General features: G+C 42.4%; 1 protein-coding gene across 2 annotated transcripts in view; it reads right to left on the reverse strand.

The window, feature by feature from the left end:
• VAV2 (vav guanine nucleotide exchange factor 2) overlaps nt 1-20,526 on the reverse strand; it is a 708,430-nt gene that overhangs the window by 130,434 nt on the left and 557,470 nt on the right. For both annotated transcript variants that reach the window (XM_069241562.1, XM_069241561.1), the window contains exons 9-10: nt 3,853-3,952; nt 2,892-2,987 (exon numbers count right to left, since the gene is read on the reverse strand). In XM_069241562.1, coding sequence (XP_069097663.1) covers nt 2,892-2,987; nt 3,853-3,952 — 196 coding nt within the window. The remainder of the gene's footprint in view (nt 1-2,891; nt 2,988-3,852; nt 3,953-20,526) is intronic.

Raw genomic sequence — 20,526 nt, forward strand, 5'->3', positions numbered from 1 at the left:
TAAAAATGCAATAGCATGTTTCTGCTTAGAATAGAAGACTGTTATCTGTGTAATGCTACTTTAGGCCAGAGTCTGGCACCCCCAACCCCTAGGATCACTTGAGCCCCCCCAGTTTGAAGACCCCTGCTCTACACATTGAGTTGGATCTCACCTGTGCCCTTTTCCACCCACCTGAGTTGGAAGTCCATCTATTTGTTACCCACCATACATCACTCGCTTACTGCATGAAAGGAGACTGAAGGATACAGGTTCCATCAGACTCCTCTTTGCCTAATGCACACACCATAAGATGTAGAAATTGCCCAGGAACTAAATGTCCCTTGAGGGATCTCACGGACAGAGGTCAATCCAGCCTAGCACTAGCCCACCCTGCCCTTAGGTCCATGAGAGTTCTTTTCCTTCTCCGGCAGAGGTCCCAGGGAAATCATGCTTTCCCATCCCATAAAGGATTCTGCCACATGTTCACGATCACAATAATGCTCTTAATGTAACATGCTCTCCTCATCCGTACATAGCCAGTCCACTGGAGATGAACAACCAATCATCCTGGTGCATGCAAGGTTATGTATTCCTGGGCTCAGTCTTTGCACTCGGCAGGCATAGTCTTCCTGTCATCCTAGGTGATAGGCGTGACCCCCATGTCATTACTCCACACCAGGGTGTTGCACCTTGGAAGGCTTACAGGAAAGTCACATTCACATCCAGACACAGACATGACACCTGGTCTCATTCGCACCAGTAGGAAAGACAACCACAGAGCTCTAACAAGAAAGAAAGTGGGTAGCCTAAGACAGGATGGACCTGCCATGCAGGATGCAAGAACATTCCCAGCAGTCAGGCTGCTGTCAGTACTTGTTGAACCATCGTCAGTCCTACTAGCTAGAAAGGAAACAAGTGAGCAGCATTCACTTTTTTTGCTGCTTCAGTAAATAATAAAGTAAATAAAGATGGCTACCGCACTTGTCCGCGCTTGCATGTTGCCCATTTTCTAATGCGTTTTCTTAAAGCAAAAAAAAAAGAAAGAAAACATTCAAAGATTGCTGATATTCGTGCACATGTATATCTGAATGATTTTTCTTTCACTTTGAGAAAATTAATTTCAAGATCACAGCTTCACCTCTCTGCGAATGTAGAAGGCCCATCCACTGGGAATAAAGGATTGACAAAGCCTATTGGTTTCTATAGGCAAAACCTATTGATTTTAAAATGCTTATTTTTCTAATTGGAAATTTGGCACAGAAAAAAATGATTAAACTTGCAAAGAATTTATATCAGGGGAGAGGTGCCATTTGAGAAAGCCAATGTTGAGAAAGGGACAAGTACGTAAAATTCCAGAGAGCATGGAAGCTTGCACAAGAAATGTGTGAATGCAGGAAGCTTTGGCAATGTATGCAAATATCTGCGTACTCTTTTACACTGTTCTCCAAGTGAGTTCAATTTACATAAAGCAAGCGTCACTGCCTTAAAAGACCACTTATCAGAATTGTGCAAAACTCCTCCAGGGCAACACATCTAATAAAAAAAAACAATAACATTTGAAGCTCAAATCGTGTTCCTGCGTGAAATACCTAATTGAATATTTCACGGTTTGACTGGAAACAATCTGTGAAACCTCACCTCCACTGCAAAAGATGGTTTAATCAGGTATGTCAAAGGGAGATTTAATACCCTGCAGTAAATAGGGTACTTTGGTTGCATTTGAAGCCCACCTGAGAGGGATATTCGTCTTCTAACAAGAACCTAAGCTTTATTTTAAAGGTTTGTGTGTGAAGTCAGCAGAACACGTCCTAAGCCGCGGAACACTAAGCGGTCATGTATGTTGCTCGTAGGTGGCGGCGCTCGCTGCCCACTATGAGGGAGGGTAACCTTAATGCTGACCAGCAGCAAGGTACTGAGGGGAGATAATATGTCACTTCTCCAGCTAAGCACAAGTATCCTTGCACCAGGACACACGCCTCACACACCTCCAATAATAACTGCCTCAACGCTTTATGTCCCACGGACAAAATACTCTTCAGTAAAAAGTCAGTGAGAAGCTTGTCTGGTCTCATTCTATGTCTGCCGAAGTCAGAGGTGAAGGGAAATAAACAGGAATGGAATGAGTACGCGTAGAATAAAGGTATCAGAATTACCACAAGAGATCACTAAAAAGGTACCTAGTGGTATGTGGGTGTGATTACCACTGGGATCTCCTTCAACACAGACAGAGGAGTAGAGACCAGTGGAAAGCCTGGGGCATTAAAGGGCAAACCAGCATCAGGGGGAGTGGCTTTGTAGGGTTGCCTGCTTAGAGTCAATCTCTTCCATTCCACATGTAGTCAAAGAACTGTGTCCACCAAATATTATTGGAGTAGAACATGTGGCCCACAACCTCTTACTATTTCCTTGTACTGGGGTCTATTGCACGGAAACAGCAGAGTGAGACTAGTGATTGAGGTCATCCCAAATTCAGTACATCTTGAAACCAGGAACCCTTCAACCAGCTTGAGCCCAGATTAGTTCAAAAGAAACCGAGTTCTTTAAAAAAAAATCACAGAGAAAAACGATCATCGTAGGAGCTTTAACAGAACCACAGCAGAGAGTACAGACATATCTGGCCAGGGAGAAATAGAGGAGATTGGAAATGATCCACACAGCAGACCGATGGAGCACATGTGGTTTGGCATCAACAGTTGTGATCTGTATGAAATCTTAAGCACTCAGTTTCAAACCCTAGCATGGTAAATCCTGTCCTTCATACATCTAGGGACTCAAAATAATTTATCGCTCACCTTCGTTTCAATAAGTATTTTTTATAAGCGCTGAGAAACAATTCAGTTTGAGGTGCATGCAACAAACAGATGGCCTATAATCATAACAATTGAAAAAAAATGAAAGGCTGTATCACCTACCTTTAAGAGGAGATGATACTTTAGGACTCTCTGCATTGGCACCACCAGCAAGTCCTGTAATTTGAATTTTCCGTCTTGGACTCTCAGCGTACACTCCTGAAGAAGGGCAGGAAAGAAGGTTGAGGAGGCAGATATGTCAAGCGAAACACAGCACCACACATTTCTAATTAGAACAACAAAGACAGTCCTGACATGCAGAAAATCAGACAGGAGATATTGGTGAAGATGATGTTTGATTTTGCACACTTCTGATTTCAGATTACAAGAATCCCCTCCTCTCGGTGAGCGAGAACCCTCTGGCAGCAAGCCACCATTGTCCCTTTAAATAATTTAAAGCAGTACTTCTCTTCTGGCCTCAGCTCACCGCGGCTCCCGGCGCACCCCTAGCGTACAAAGACTCAACTCTATTAAATTAGACAGAGAGCAGATCCTGCCATCACCGAGCCTGCGGTTACTATTTCATTACCACAGAGTAATGGGTCCCACAAGCTCAACACCATTAAGGAGGAATGGGTCTTGCAATAGAGCGGGTGGCAGGAGGGCGGGAGAGCCGATACACACACAATCCAGCATGTAGGCCTTTCATCAGTTAATCCTCCCCGGGTCTACTTAATTCCTTTATTGAGTTGTGTTTTGTCTTCTTCCTGTACAGCTCAATCAATATGATATAATTCTTATTCAATGGGGCGCATTTTGCAGTGATACATAACAAGGGAATCTTTGCTCACAAGACAATGCAACAGAAGAAGCAACTCAAAATCAGGGTCAGGAAAAAGCAGCATCCGCTGGCCAATTACTGAAGGACGGTAAATTGTTTGTGGATAAGATAGAGAATTTATACTACTAAAAAGAAAAAAGATAAAATATATATATAAAATGGGAATGCAGTAAAACGATAAAAAAAAAAATTGGGCATTTTTTAAGTGTAGATGAAATAACCATTTCCACATTCTATGTTTACCTCTACTTTTTGCCTAACATCATCTCGATTCGCGATCAGTCGGTCCAAACATTTCTGCGCATGCTCCATCTGGCCGCAGTAATCACCATAAATCGAAAGCCTATGAAGAAAAATTAGATAGATATAATGGCCAACATTTGTTAAGAGCAATGGAGAGCAAAGTAAACAGATTTCATTCTGATTTTCAAAGCATAGCCTCAGCACTTTTCAAGATTTCACTTAAACAATTTATTCCAATTTTCCAGATAGTTTTATTCAGCGCAAATGTGAGGATTTATGATTTGCTCAGTGCGATTGCTTGGGATAGCTCTCTGCAGGCAGCCATTCCCTGCAGGTCCCTCAGATATAGCAGTAATGCCTGTCACGTGGTGCGTCACTAGTGTTTGATACCACACCACAGCTGTGTTCTGTAACAGAGAACTGCCTGAATCCTCTTCTGTTACTTCCATCGCAGAACAAGTAAATACTGCTGGTCGCCACCACCGCTGCATTCATTCACATTATCCCTAACGTTACGTCCTGCTTTATGCCACCAATTTTATATCACACCCACTCGTACACTGCAGACGACTGACATCACTTTCATGCCTCAGCCATCTCCCATAGCCTTTCCTTTAATTGAAACATCTATCGCAGGAACCCAGCATCACATACATCACAGCACAAATATCTACAGCGGACCACTTACTGTGGGCCTCCAGCACTACCATCATCAAGCCCTGGGCGTCCACTGCATGCCAGCAGAGTCACCATAATACCCCATATACCTACTCTATACCTTAAGCCATCCTTGACATTAATCTTACCTGAGGTATCTACTGCACGCCAGCAGTTACATCTATCACACCCTAGGCATCCACTTGCCAGTGGAGTTACCTTCAGCATACCCTAAATATCTACTGTAAAGTTACCTTCATTATACCCTACATATCTACTCTATGCGAGCAGTTACCCTCATCATACCCTAGATACCCATCTGTGTGCTGCTAGTTACCTTCATTGTACCCTAGATATCCACTGTATGCTGCTAGTTACCTTCATTGTACCCTACATATAAACTCCATTCCAGTAGAGTGACCTACATCATACCCTGAATATCGATTGTATGCTGCTAGTTACCTTCTTTATACCCTACATACCTACTCTATGCCAGAAGAGTGGCCTACATCACCCCCTAGATATCTACTGTATCCTGCTAGTTATCTTCATTGTACCCTACATGTCTATTCTATGCCAGTAGAGCTATCTTCATCATACCCTGGCTATCTACCATATGTTGATAGAGTTACCTTCAATATACCCAAAATATCTGCCATTTGCTACTGTTGATACATGCTGCAGTGAAAAGAAGTGTTAGGACGTCAGCTTCAGGTACAGATTAATTAAATTCTGTGTGTTCAAGAATGATACAAACGAGGTGCAGAATGGAAGGAAAATCCTTAAGATAAGGAAACCCCATTCAACCAGCCCAGAAAAATGAAAAAAGAGAGACGCAGGTCTGAGCATGTTAACTTATGCCATATCACAAGGGGGAACTGAAGCTGGTACCCTGTACGATGAGAAAACAGTTAGCAACCTTGGCCTCATGAAAGATGGGTATCATTTAAACATCCACATCTTTGTGCATCGTTCTGCAAGTGGGTCTCACTATAGTCATGTGACATCAGGCATGGAAGATAAAGATATCTATAGCTATTGCCTTCATTTCCACAGATTATTCACTAGTGTGAAGACTGAACTTTTTGAGCACAAATCATTGCTGTCACACTGATTTTGCATACAAATTATTAAGAATGAAGATCCAAATAAAGTGGACTATGGTGACATTATGTGCTATTAATCTTGGTTGGCACTCCAATAAAAGTTGAAGGTGCATCCCTCCCCAAAGCAACAGGCTGATGCTAAAGCTACTTACACAACATTATATAACTGCCTCAGTAAATGATATAAGGGTGTGCAAGCTTGCCCCACCAGGCAGCAGATACTTCATCCATGCCAAGAAAGAAGTACCAAGGCAGCATAGTTCCCTCCAATTAAAGAAACATGTATCCTTTCCATGACCCTGCAGATGGCTTCACTGAGAGAATAGATGTTTTCTTACACCATGGTGTTGGTGAAGTGGGCTTTTAGCAACAAAGTGGGCTATTTCCTAAATCATAAAGATGTTGAAGTGGGATATTAACAACAAAGTGGGTTGCTTCCTACAGCATGGAGTTGGTAAAGTGACTATTAACAACAAACAGTTGGGGGCAGCAGTCTGCTGTCAAACATAAGCAACAACTATGACCCAAGCAAATGAATGGTAAGTGATTCCACCAAGGCCTAAGGCCCAAGAAGATTACTCTAGCTTTATCACTCTCACAACTAAGCTAGAGGTAACTCCACTAGGCAGGGAGAGAATGCAAAAATGTTGACCTCAAGAAAGTAATCTAGGGAAGATGTAGGACCTTACCCAAGATAGAAGCAACCACGATTATTGCTCCACAGGAACGAGGATGGAGAATTAAGACATCTAGGCATGTTCTTCAGAAGATGGGATACCACCCCCTTTGGATCATGCTAGTAGTCTGCTTCCTATGAATCACCCTGGCAGCAAACAGGATAAAGTTCTCGGGTAGGCAAACAACGGTGCCTTGCATCAGCTTGAATATTTCTGCACACTGCACAGAAAAGCCCAGTCCACAGAAGAATTACACTTTTTTTCAACAGCGAACAAAGATCACTGCATGCAAACTCTGACATTTTGCTACGGTGCTGAGGGTTTTCTTTCCATCCTACAGCAAGTGGAAAAAAAACACAAACCAAAATGCCAAAGTAAATCTATGAAAACAATGGAACTCGATGAACCAACTTTGTTAAAAACCTATTACCTCAATTTTTTCCCCAATATTCATTTTAGACCATTTCTGAATGAGAACAGCAAAGATGAATAGCACTGCAGTGAGAAGTAGCACTGTGTAAGAGGAGGGTACCACAAAGCTGTCAATCCAGGCTTCGATGATGGTAATTACTATATGCATGTTCCAGTGTAACGCATCCCATACAGAACGCCTCTCATGGTGCAGCCCAGCAAGCTCTGTTCTGGAGGAGTGGTATTAATGAACTACTATTGCATGTACTGATTTTATTGCATTGGATGTGTTGTCTGTGGTGAAAGACTATAATGTAGCAGCATCATCAACTAATAGGTTCCTGAAGTGTGTACTATATGTCTTTTTACTCAAATATGATATAAATGTCTTTTTAGCCAAGCTAGCATTCTTTCGGGAATGGGAACTTCATTTACTGAAGTGCAATCTAAATCACTATATGCATAAAATATGCAAATGCAAAATAAGGTTGTTTAGTAAAGATGTAAGACAGCTGAAAAGCTTCAGTATGAAATGTTATGCACATTAAAAGAACATTAAAAGATGTTATTTTCTAATGCGCAAGCAGCGTTAGGAAGGAGGAGGTTGAACGGCTTAAAGCCCACTGGATTAACACTTCTTTAGGGGGATTTATTGAATTTGTAAAGTCATTGGGACTCCAGGTTGTGCATTGTCGCAGTGTGCACAATTCTGGATATCAATGAGGTCCCCATATCTACTCAGAACAGAAGCAAATGGCAGTGTGGAGCAAGAGGAGGAGATGTTGTAGACTGGTAAGTTGACGCGTGACTGCAGATGTACGGTGAGCCTGACCTCCACACTTGACCATCCCCTAGTGCTGGCAATAAAGCCAAACCTAAATTGTAAGAAGCATATGAAGAGCAGATTTTGTCACTTACGAGGATACTGTCATGCTCTACTTTGGGACTGTCCACTCATTCATGTTGGACAGAAAATTGGATAACTCTACGGGGTGCCCAAGTCTCTTGGTTTCAAATGCCAAAAATATGTACAGCACCAAGTTAGAACATATAGTTAGTTAATGTCTTGAGTGCTTTCTCCAGTGGTGCCCTAGCAACTAGAAGCTGAGGAGCAACAGTTAAAACCATACTCCCAATGCTTGTAAATGCTCCACAAACAAACAGCTTCAATGCTCAGCTGATTACAGATGTAATTGCCCCTCCAGTGATACGAAACTGGGTGCAAAACATGCCTTAGAGTAGCAGGTCCATACAGTTGTTATCATATGCAATAGATTCTTAACAAGGTCCCACAAAACTGCTATATCGGCCAGCCTTAAAAAAAGTGGCCACTGCAAGAACATCTTCTTTAGTCACGCCCACTCCAGCACCATACTGCTTCAAAAAAGCGAATCTGCTTTTGTTGGCAGTATCTTACCTAACATTGACAGACCCACCTTTGCCTAAACCCTTGGTCTTAACTCAGGATAGATAAGGCCATACATAAGCTATGCTTGTATGCACTGGTATATTCAGCCTTACCCCAATTCAGCTCTAAATATACCACTTCCCTATGCAACCTGACCTTCTGTCTACTCACAAATTTGAACGTGGGTGTCTCCAATCTGGAAGATGCTGGGGCCACTCTGAACCTTTTGTTGCAGCTCATCAGTGCAGTTCTTCCTTGGCTCCTAACTAGTTCTGCAGGAGCACCCCACCTCAGCTATCCACCAATACATAGTGAGCACCGAGGAACCACATCTATACTATGTCCATGCATCACCACAGTGGGTCAGAGCCCAGAGCAAAGAAACAGTTCCAATGCTTGCATGGACATGCCTCTCTCCACTACCAAATCTCAATCTTTCTTACTTCTAGAAACTCCATTTATCACGCCACAGTTCAGATTATTTTACATTGTGATGAAAATTGTCCCTTTCAACATGAGATATGCCTCCCCTGTTAGTATATTCAAAGGGGCTTGACATGCACCTCCTCAAACTCAAAGGGGTCTTATTGTACCTCTACTTTGCTCACCACACTCAGCAACACCTGAGAAATTCTCATTGAGGTCACTCTAATAGCAACTATGAAATTCATGAATAATCTTTTCACACAGGGAAGAAAACTAACTTTCCAGACTGACATACTAGTCAAAGTTAAATACCGTCTCTTACTACTATCGACAAAATCTGATGTACGCAGACCACCTCTACAAACCCACTACAAAGATCCATTATTTGATGATGTTTTATTTATGTAATTTATTCTCATTCCTCCAGGTTCTCCTCCTTGAGTTCCTTGCTTGTGAATCTCAGCTATTCCAGTCTTGCCATTTTTTGAACTACCCATACCTAGCTGTCTGGCCTACACTGTCTATTTTTCAGACAGTAGTCTTGTCTATATTAAGCGAGAGTGTGTGCTTTTAAAAACACACAAGCCATATGTAGCACTATATAGAGACCACTGGTCTGAAAGAATGCCACAGTTAGTTACAATAATGTCCACACAATTGTAAACCCCTGGTATCTATAAACTGTGTTTGCACATTCGCTGGCTCCTAGTGACTGCCAGCCTTCTTCAGATAACTTGGTTGGTGGTCTATGGCCATGACTATAAGTTATCGTAAAGAGCCTTATACCAACTTTTAGAGTAACACCATTGTAAGTATAGGAAGTCATAGCTGCTAAGATTCAGGGACATGTCTTAAAGATTACTTTGAGAAAAGAGGCTGGTCGGTGGGGCCTACATGGAGAATATGAAGGGCTCTGTTTGGAAGCCCTCTGCTCTTTCTTAGAATTGTTTGGAAGCTCATCCCAACTGCTGGCTGTGGGCAAGCGAGGTCTCAGCCTCACCAATAGAAACACTTCCCCAAAAAACAGTGTTGGTACATATGGGTAAAGCGCAACAGACCTGCAAGTGTACAGGTTGAGCCAAGTCCGAAAATGGCACACCACAAACCACAACTTGAATACCTGACCACACCCTGCCATATATCCCCTCTACATTGCAAAATGCCCACTGCTGGTGACATTCCTAAAATTAATACACACCATTTACAAATCAACAGGTATTCCCCTCCTCCACTACTTTCAGGAAACTCTTACTGCAAAGATTCTGCAATTTCATCCTAGCACTTTGAAAGCAGAAGCCGGAGCACAAGAGCTACACCTATCCACATGTATTACTGCTTGCAATGCTTTACTGCCGAGATCACAGAGAGACAGCATTACAGAAGGGCTGTGGCATAATCAAAGCTAAGACCTGACATTAATAGTGTGCAGGGAGATTACCCTGGAGCCTATCGACAACTTGTGCCTTAGAAATAAATACATAATGCTACAATCTCAGATAACTAGTCTCACTATCACAGGTTCTGAACTTTATGAAGGATACTGCGGTCAACAACGGAAGCGCGTTCAAAAAACGAGTACACATGAGAAGTGTTTTATGAACTAATGTAGTTGTCTCACAAGCCTCTGCCAGCACAAAGATGGCTGCCAAGCAGTTTAACCCATCGCCCTCTCTACTACAGCAGATTGCTTTCTTGTGTATTGTCATATAACTTTGATCAGTCCTCTAGCAATCCAATAGTCTAGCACATATAATATGAAGAAACACACTTTATTGAAGATGGAAGGTTGCTTTAAACCTCTGAGGTCAGTGTCACCCTGTGGTTTCCACGATCAGGACAAATTCCAGAAAGAAAATAAACTAAAGAATAAAAAAAGAAAAAAAGGTTAAAATGGATATTTAATTTGTAACTGATTGATTCAAAGATTAAAAAAATACTGGTTGTAAAATAATTTTATATGAATGAGTTCGATCTTTAGGACTAACAACCAAACAGATGGTTCCTTTCTGATCGTAAAAAGACTTAAGCGTTTCGATCAGACTTTAGTACTCTTATGGAATAATGTAACATTTAAGATTAGACTGTATACAGAAAGTCGGTCTGACATTGTCCAAATGCTGATGATGTTGAGATCAGGGCCCAAATCTCCCAGCGGCATCATCAGGAGAAGCCCATTGGGACTTTCCAGCAGAGCATTGATGGCCTTACAGACAACGCATGACAAGCTCACAAAATGGCATTTATGAACTTGTAGAAGAAGCAGACCAAGGACCTCGTGCAGCACGCCGCTGGCACCATACTAGGGAATTCAAAGCAGTAGACTGATGGTCTTCTGGAGGTACAATAAGGAAGACAAAAGCTCTGGGACGACCTTGTGCAGCAGGTGGACTTCAAGGCAACAGACTGATAACGTTCTGGCAGCACAATACACTGATGGCGGCATGGATTTTGAGGTAAATGTTTATAGGCAGTGATGTGCTTAGGTTACAAATGAATTTCAGGTATAAATATTTCAAATGTACCACTTAAAAAGAGTTTTCCTCCTGCACAAAACAAATTCCCTTACATTTTCTATATTTTGAACTCGCTTCTTGAAACATAGCCAATGAGGTCAGCTGAATGTTCTTGTGAAGCAATTAAGAAGATCATTAACCGTCACTCGACATTGATTTCGTAATAAATAGATTTACAAGATCCTCCTATGTATGCATTTTAGAGAGGAAAGAATATTAAGGATTTTGTGGTGAGTTCACTTTTGAATGGACCGCCAAAACCTTCTTTATTGTCATCATGGAATTTACCACAGACTGCCGGTCATTAGAAATGTGGCAATTGTTAGGCGTGCATTCTGAGTTTGGAGACGAAAACCTTTCAATATAAAGACCAAACATTTGCACTACACCAGCATACTAATTGTAATAGTATGAATGTTATTTATGTCATTCAATGTCCCTGTGGGCTATTGTGTGTGGGACAAACAAGACAGAAGGTAAAGGTGCGCATTCTGCAACTCTGTAGTCGCATTAGATGTAAAGTACAGGGAGCACCCTTGGTTGATCCTTTTACAACTCATAATCATTTGGTTGAACATATGAGATGGTTGGTGATTGAAAAAGGGATCATGAATCCACAGGGTGGTGATATAGTGAATGTTCCCAATTTACGAGAATGTAAATGGATCCAACTTCTCAATACGGTTGCCCAAGGTTTGAATGAATACGAGGAAACAGCTAAACAGGTGTCTTGTTTGAACTGTGGATAATATGGACCTCCATTCTGGAGTTGATTAGGATGAGGTCTAGTGCTTGCCAATAATATAAGAATGTTCCCTAAAAATATTTTTTAATTTATGGTTTTGATAGTAATAATTTTGTTGGTGCTGGGAGAGGTTGAATAATCTGTTTTGTTTTTTGGATATTTTTTGGTTATTTTTTATTTTTGTAAGATTGTGAGGATGTCCTTTGATGGAGAAGAGAAGGTTAATAATCCTTCAATGTAGTGTAGCTGTTTTTCCCTCCCCGTCCAAGTTTGTTTACATTGGATGTAATTTTGTAGGTGGGGTTCTCGACTGTGATGGAGAAGAAAAGGCTAACCTAACTTAATTTTCCTTCGAGAAATTTGGATATGTCAATTGCCTATTTTTAGAGAAGATTAATAATCCTATGATGCGATGCAATGAGGCAATCTTCCGTCTAGTCAACGTGGTTGTTGACGTTAGGTGAATTATTTTACTCCGTGTTGAAGAAGAGAGGGTTATCTTCAATTTCTTTCAGGAAACTCGGTTATGTCATTTTCCTCCTTGGCAGTGTATACGTGAACATAATGTGAATTCTCTGTGTTGGAGAAGAGAGGGTTAACTTCAATTTCCTTTGGGAAACGTGGTTACGTCATTTCCCTCTTTGGCAGCATCGTTCTTAACGTGATGTGAATTCATTGAGGCGACTTTTTTTCACTGTGCATCAGAAGGTGAGCGGAAGGGATGTACCTCCATGGCGTGTTAAGGTGAGTGAGTTGTTTGGGGTTTTATAATTATTGTCTTTAATTGGAATAGGGGTCTTAGCTATTTGGTCTCCTTCGTGGTATTTCTGGTAATAATATGGTTCTGAATTAAAGTGTTAGATGACCACATGAATTGGTACGTGGATGGATTTTAAAAACAATGATGATAATTTCTTCGGAGTAAATAAGGATTAAATTGGATGTGCTTTCCCTTCATAAATACGGAGGTGAGCGGCTTGATAGAGTGATCCCTGATGTTATGCAAATTCATTCAGACAGGAGTTTTTACTCCGTGTTGGGAGGATAGCGTAACCATTGTATTTTTTCGTGAGTTGGTTGAAATGTATTGTATGTTGTTTTCTTTGATTTAAGGCTATTATTTAGTGATATGTATTGTGTTTGGTATTTTTTGTGGATATACAATTTGGAATTAAAGTGCCTAGTGACTATGTGAATTGTCTCATGGACAGAAGTAAAATCAAATCGTTGGTGGGAATTTTTTTGGATTGTACAAGGAAGAAAGTTGTATGTGCTCTCCCTTTCTTAATACCCTGGTGAGTGATTAGAAAGAATGCTTCCTTTTATATTCCGTTTATTTTTTTTTAATGTTGGATTTAATTTGGTATGGTGATGTTTTGTTTTTTTGATTTTTCTAGGTATGAAGACATGGAATTTAAAACAAAGTGATTGATGTATCAGTTTGATGAATGGTATTAATTTATTCATGAAAGATTTTAGGTAAGTAGGATGTCATTATTGCTATCACGCAGCACATGATATTGCGAAGAATACTAGATTAAAGTTTGGGTCCTTTTTGTGATAGGATTCTCCGAATTTAGTTTGTGCCCTGATGAAGACCCGCTTTTGAGGCAAGAGTTGGCCTAATTTACTGCGCCGGGCAGAAACATCGACGATCTGGATTGAGCCTAGATTATCTTTGGGGTCACCAAAGGACAATAGTGATTTAGACACTGTACCCCAATTGAATGTGACGCATATTTTGTCTGTTGTAGAATGGTCAATTGACAGGCTCTCATGTATATAATTTGTGTATAATTGATTAGACGGATTTCTTTAATTTTTTTCCTTTTTATTTTCACGAGCACTTTTTCTCCACACAATATTTCTTTGGGTGTTTTGGGGCAACCATTTTTAAGAAATTTTGTATCGAAAGGCAAGAAATAAATTGTATATTTTCATATGAATGAGTGTATGAATATCATTTGGGACAATAAATATTGGTTTGTGCTGCATATGCATGTTGCAATTTATATGTTGGTAAAATTATTTTTTGTGAAATTACCGTTTGGACTATTGTAGTTGTGTAGTATGAGTTACCCAGGTCCTTCGGGTTATTAATGGGTTACCCTCTGTGTACTAAATGGCTTGTGAAGAAGGCAGCATTGCAGTTTCCTGAAGTGGAGCTTGGGCTGCCTGGTGATTGGCTAGCCTATCCCATCTGAGTGTGTCATGTGACAATTTTGTTGGCTTTCTCTATACATTTCCCAGGGCGTTTTATCGGCCATGCACTCTGCGGTAAAAGAGATCCCAAGTAAAGTGCGACCCATCTTTTTGTGTCTGTTATGACTTTTTAATGGTGGTGGACCAGACTCTAGTTCCTGCAATGTCAAGTCACACCACTCATCAGCATCTTTGAGACCGACAGGAAACAATCCTGACGTGTCACTCAGAGCCTGGTAATGTACTGCCTTCTTATCAGTAAACATACCTTGGTTACATTTCTTTATAGACTAATGGTTCCTCTATGCGTTTTGGTGGGACGTAAAGGGCATTTATCTTGATGCCTGTAATCAGTGCACACAATGTGCTGCTCCTTTGTCGGTGCATGGACCAAAACCAGTGCACATCACAGACAACTCCTCAGTCACTCTTCGGTGGACCCAATGGGCATTCATCTGGCTGCCTGTAAAAAGGGTGAATGTCATTTACAAGCTCAGAATTAGGCTACAGCATCAACTACCCTTTTGTCCTGAGTCCTTCCAATAACTCCCTTCAGTGTCTTAACGAGATCTAGTCATGTTTCCAACTACAGACACAATTAGTTGTTACCTCAGCAGACTACTGCATCCATCTACCCAATACTTCTTGGGTTAAACCACAGATCTTGGTGTGTCTGTCTCACTTTACTAGACTTCAAGATATGATGACTTACATTGCTTCAGGGGGCTAGAATTGTGGTGCTCCTGTTTCACTCCGAAAGGTAATTCCTGATGGCTTGGAACAGTTGCCCAGGGGCTAGGATTTCATCACTACTGGGTTGAATAAATATTGTAATTTCTGGAGGCTTACCATCACCACCAATGGCGGCCATCCTGCCACTTTTGGGATGGCTGCATATGGTTTATAATGATAACACAATGGCCGTATGGTAACTGTACACATGCAAGACCTTGTGTATGATCACTACACAACTTCATGTGTAATCGCCTGACTGACTGCCTAGACGCAAAACTGCATGACCTCTTACCAATGTATGGTATGACAGATTCTATAACAGTTTGTGACAGCTTTATATGACAGTGCATGACAAATTACATGGCAAACTACGTACAAACTTTGTTTCACTGTGATGAACAGCATAGCACAGTCTAAGTCAATCTGCATGGCAAATGCATCCAATGTTGTAATCATCCCACAGAGGAGTTTGCTATCTGTTGCGAAGCACATCAGTAACCGCAAGGGTAGAAAGCACTATATAAATGCCATTACAATACAATGTCAAAGTTTGTAATAGAGAGCCCACACAAGTCAAAACACAGAACAACTTTTAATCTACATATAGTAAGAACCGCAAAACGAATTTGCAAATGCTCGACAAAATATGAACACAGCATGATAAAACACTGGGCTCTCGGAGAGTAGCGTCCAACCTACTATGCAAACCACTTTAGCACCACAAACGGGGTGGTAAGCGCTATATAAATACCCGTATCGTCATGGTGACCATCCAACAGCATAATGATGAGAGCAAACCAATGAGCTCTTAATCTACTGGCTGCACACTAATGGTAAAACAGATAACACTATTGATTCATAAAGGTGATCCAGTGAAAGCAAACAACACTTTGGGTACACCTCGACTTTGAGCTCCACCAATGATGCCCAAAAATTAACTCACCTCTGATGTGTGCTTTCTTGAGTTGTAAAGCAGGGGAGTAACATCCTTAAAGAACTTGGTGCATCAGTGGGCAAGCAAACTGTAGAAGAAAACCGTATCTTGCAGCCCCTTCACTTCTTGAATTCTGCAGGATGCTGAAGACCTGGCTGTCTAGTAACCACATAAGCCCTAAGATTGGCTAGACTCACCCCTGCTCAGCACCAGAACCCCCGCCCGGTGATAGTGCATTTAAAAAATGTGGTGGAATGCACTTCTGGTCTTGGTAAACTGGTGACAAAACGTACAGTGCCCAATGGGAAACTATGAGCAGATACAGGCATGGGGCACACTTTCTTCTGGCGCGCTAAACATTTAATGTTTATCAGTCAGATTCTGCTAGGAGCTCCGATCTTCCACTAGCACAAACACCCACTGGCAGGTCAGGGTCCATTGTGGACATTATGCTGGAGAGATGACACCTTCACAGAATGAAACCCTGATCTCCTGTGCAACTACAGAAATGTCATGACATTAAATAAGTTATGCTTTTGGGCTGTACAAGACTGGCTGCAACTGCTCTATTGGAAAAAATCCTATTTTTTTGCATGGCCTATGGCTCATGGTAGGAGTACTTGTTTACTTGACTCAGACCCATATGGCATCTGGGTCTCTCAAAAAATCTCTTATTCCAAAAACGAACACTACCAGAATGGATCTGTGATTACTCTGCAAGAGAGAAGTACAGATGTATCATCCTCGTTTGAGACTAAGTTGTAGCCTCTTTCTGCTGACCTGGTTTTCAAAGAATTAGAAAAATAGTATTGTATGACATCTAGTAGAAGAAAAATGTACATATCATCATTAGTAAATTAAATGCACGTATTTGGCAACCCGCCAGGGCATCCTCAACCACTGAGACAGAAAACGTGTTTGCTATGATGGCAGAGGCCATGATACCTCAATATGAAGCATGGGCAACATTCTGTTACAATGTTACTTTACTCTATTTCATGGTAGTGTACCAGGGTTGGCGAGCTCCATGCATCTCGTCACCATGCTGTACATTAGTCACTACAATAAGCAGGCGAAACCCTGAGCTTGGAGCCTGGGCAGTTAAACGTGAACTCAAAGCGACTAAGTGAACAGAAAGATGAATGTAGCCGCCAATACCCGACGAGTCTGCGGCCAATAGAGATCATTCATGGGCTCCTTCGTAGGCCGCCATCACCTAGACTGTATAAGAAAATGCTGCATCAATAGGAAGTCCATTCACGCCACCTGTGGACATATCCCACAACATGCACCCGCTACAAGCTCACGGCACAGAGCAGGAGCCATTTATCTATAGGTCAATGAAAAGTTCCTTGTAAGGTAGATGTGATGGTGGAGCAAAGCACAACACTAGGTCTCAGTTCTCTGCAAGGGGCGGAGAAAAGCACTGAAAATCTGACTGCAAAACCCATTCTTTCTGCTGACTCAATTAAGCTCGCTTAGCGAGCACTTTCTCAAATTCAGCCTGTTGTAAACCTAGTGTATGATCAGGGCCTCAACAACATAGACAGTGTCCACTTTTCCACCTCAAAGATACCAACAGCCTCAATGGTCCCTGTGCAAAGCTACAAGATGGCATGGGACTGGAGAATATTGATGTTTGGATCTGAGAACCCCTGAGGTCATCGTTCATCCACACACATCTAATTCAACATGAGATGTCCATGTTAATCACGGAGTGAACCTAGAATTCATAGAACCTAATGGGAATAAGCACATGGCTCAGCTGAGACTTGGGTTAATGCTGTGCAACAACATGCAGAGAACTCTCTCAACCCACAATGACCTATATGTCACTACTCTTAGAATGAGCACAAGTCTCCTTGAAAGAGATAAAACCAGCAAGTCTGATAGATGACATTATTCCACAACTATCATTGAGGCATTTTATATAAAATATGAGGCTGGCTGAGATCCCCTACAAGTAAATTTATAATTATAGTAAAATTAAAAGTTCTTGGCTAACTCCAGACTTAAGGAAAACACTGTCTAAAGGCAAAAATATTTTTTGTTTGTCTCAAATAACACACATTTCCATACTAGCAGCTGGCACTGACATCAACTACTTTGAGAGCGGATGTACTCCCTATGAAAGAGCAAACTTGGGTCACTTAGTGTAATTAAGCTATGAGTAAATTTGGCCGGCACATTGGACCATGCTCTACACCTTTGTTGGTGGAAGGAAAACGGTAGTAACACAATAACAGACCAATGGATGAAAAGGACTGGCTGAAAGCCCCTATCAGTAAGCATATTATACATATAATTTTATTAAACTCAAAAGATCTTGGCAAACTCCAGAGCTAAAAAAGGTAGGTGTTTCAGATTGGGGGTTTTATGTACCTTTGTAGCACTAACCTGGCACATCGCAGACACTTCGTGGTGGTCTGAGGATACAAGCGCATGCCAAAATGGCAAAGCAAAGCAGGACTCGAACAGTTGCACTTAACACAACGAGGATAATGCTCCAAAGGCAACAATGGTTAAGTACTGGAAAGTGATACACTCTCCCCTGTCAGTCTCCCTCATGACCTCTGAAGACCACAAATTCCAACATGGAATAAGTCTGGTAGTCAGAATTACGTGAGTTCCTCACTCCATATCATTACAGACACAGGCCCTCATTCTGACCTTGGCGGGCGGCGGAGGCCGCCCGCCAAAGTCCCGCCGTCAGCTTACCGTTCCGCGGTCGAAAGACCGCGGCGGTAATTCTGACTTTCCCGCTGGGCTGGCGGGCGGTCGCCTTCAGGCCGCCCGCCAGCCCAGCGGGAAAGAGGCTTCCACGATGAAGCCGGCTCGGAATCGAGCCGGCGGAGTGGAAGCTGTGCGACGGGTGCAGTTGCACCCGTCGCGTATTTCACTGTCTGCGCAGCAGACAGTGAAATACATTTAGGGGCCCTCTTACGGGGGCCCCTGCAATGCCCATGCCAGTGGCATGGGCACTGCAGGGGCCCCCAGGGGCCCCGCGACCCCCCCTACCGCCATCCGGATCCCGGCGGTCGGACCGCCGGGATCTGGATGGCGGTAGGGGGGGGCGGAATCCCCTCGGCGGCGCAGCAAGCTGCGCCGCCGTGGAGGATTCAATGGGGCGGCGGTACACTGGCGGGAGCCCGCCAGTGGTGCCGGTCCGACCGCGGCTTTACCGCCGCGGTCGGAATCCCCATTGGAGCACCGCCGGCCTGTCGGCGGTGCTCCCGCGGTCCTCCGCCCTGGCGCATTCTGGGTAATGGCTGTGGAACTGAGGGCCTTCGCGCAGGAGCTTTTGTAGAGTGCAACGCGGACAGCCCAAATTACTTCTCGTTACCAAGACTTAAACTCCTGCAACCCATCCAAGGTTGGTAAGCTGAGTACCATTATATTGGGTCATAGCAACATATACTTATTTTGAGTGCTTAGAGACAACAAAACTATTTTACAGAATGGTATATTTAAAAAATGTGTTAGGTTATTAGATTAACTAAGTGCCCGTGTCTTCAGGCTAGAGAGGACCGTGTAAGGGAGAGGAAACAGCGTGAGAATAGAGATGTGGTAGAACGAGTGCTGGGTTTAAATACTAGACTGAACTGTAAAACAACAATACCCTTGTACATACACTGATAAAGGCCCCAGTACAGGAAACAAAGCAGAATGAAATGCACAATCACACCAAAGTGAAGGAAGAACCTACAGTGAGACATTAGCCTTAGCCCACCAAACCTAGACCTGATTTACCGAGTCTAACATAAACTAATTTAGGGTGACATTTTGGTATGTGTTTCAAACAATGATACTGGAGCATCCTTCTGATTATTTCACTACCCCCAGGGCCAGACACTATAAACATTACACACCAGGCTCAACACCACCCATTTCTATACCCCTGGCTGATAAATACACATTTAACTATAGGGCGTAAAGTGTACTCTGTTTTTATCCCAAGACACAAGACAAAGGTTCGGCACCGTGGTGACAGTAAGATTGCCACAGCTACACATGTGGTACCAAGAGGATGAACGTATGATCTGCCATTGACGTTGGTGGGCCACGCTGAGCCTACTGTTCAGGTACACATTTAATGAAAGATGGCCTAATGCAACAGTGCAACATCGCAACGAGCTACGAAACAAAATGTGCCATAGACACAGAAAAGGAATATATGCTATGCTATGCCAAGGGAAAAATCCCCATGTCTGCAGACTTCAATTCACAACACAAAAATGGGATACTGTTCCTATGAAGGTGAAAGATTATCAGTTAGAACACTACGGGAGGAGTCACACACCTAAATGGGTGTCATGCTTCATCATTGGGCTGCTCCTCGCCGGCCAGTGCTGCAATGCCCAACGGTCCCCACAAGGGGGCTCTTTGTCTTCTGATTTGCTGCAATGATGAGTGTCCTTGAGGGTGTAGGGTGGTGTGCTAGGTGGGTGCACAAATTGACTTGTCGTCTCTTCAAAAAACAGTTTAACGCGTGAAGAGAAATGGGCGTGCAAGGCGTGTCCCTATTTGTTTAATTGTTCTTCGGGAACATTTACAACTGCGGTCCAGCAGCAATTCGATGAAAATTGCAATAGTGGTGCATGCCAGGAAGTAATTTGCCTTCGGTCAGCACCACCTTCCTCTCCCACTAAAGTTGTCCCATTAGAAAAACCTCAGATTGAAAGACTGTTGTGTAAAACCGAGGAAGAACTGCAAGTTTTTATCTTTATTTTACATTATTGTGGTGGTCGCTACTCCTGCAGAAGCATCTTCCACATCCAAATTTCTTTCCTGAAGCGGCAAACAGAAAGAGTTAAACCCAATTACTGAACTGCCAAGTGTAATATGAAATAATTAAAGGCA

Source organism: Pleurodeles waltl, chromosome 6 (genome assembly GCF_031143425.1).
Source record: "Pleurodeles waltl isolate 20211129_DDA chromosome 6, aPleWal1.hap1.20221129, whole genome shotgun sequence".
In the NCBI taxonomy this organism is placed as follows: domain Eukaryota; kingdom Metazoa; phylum Chordata; class Amphibia; order Caudata; family Salamandridae; genus Pleurodeles; species Pleurodeles waltl.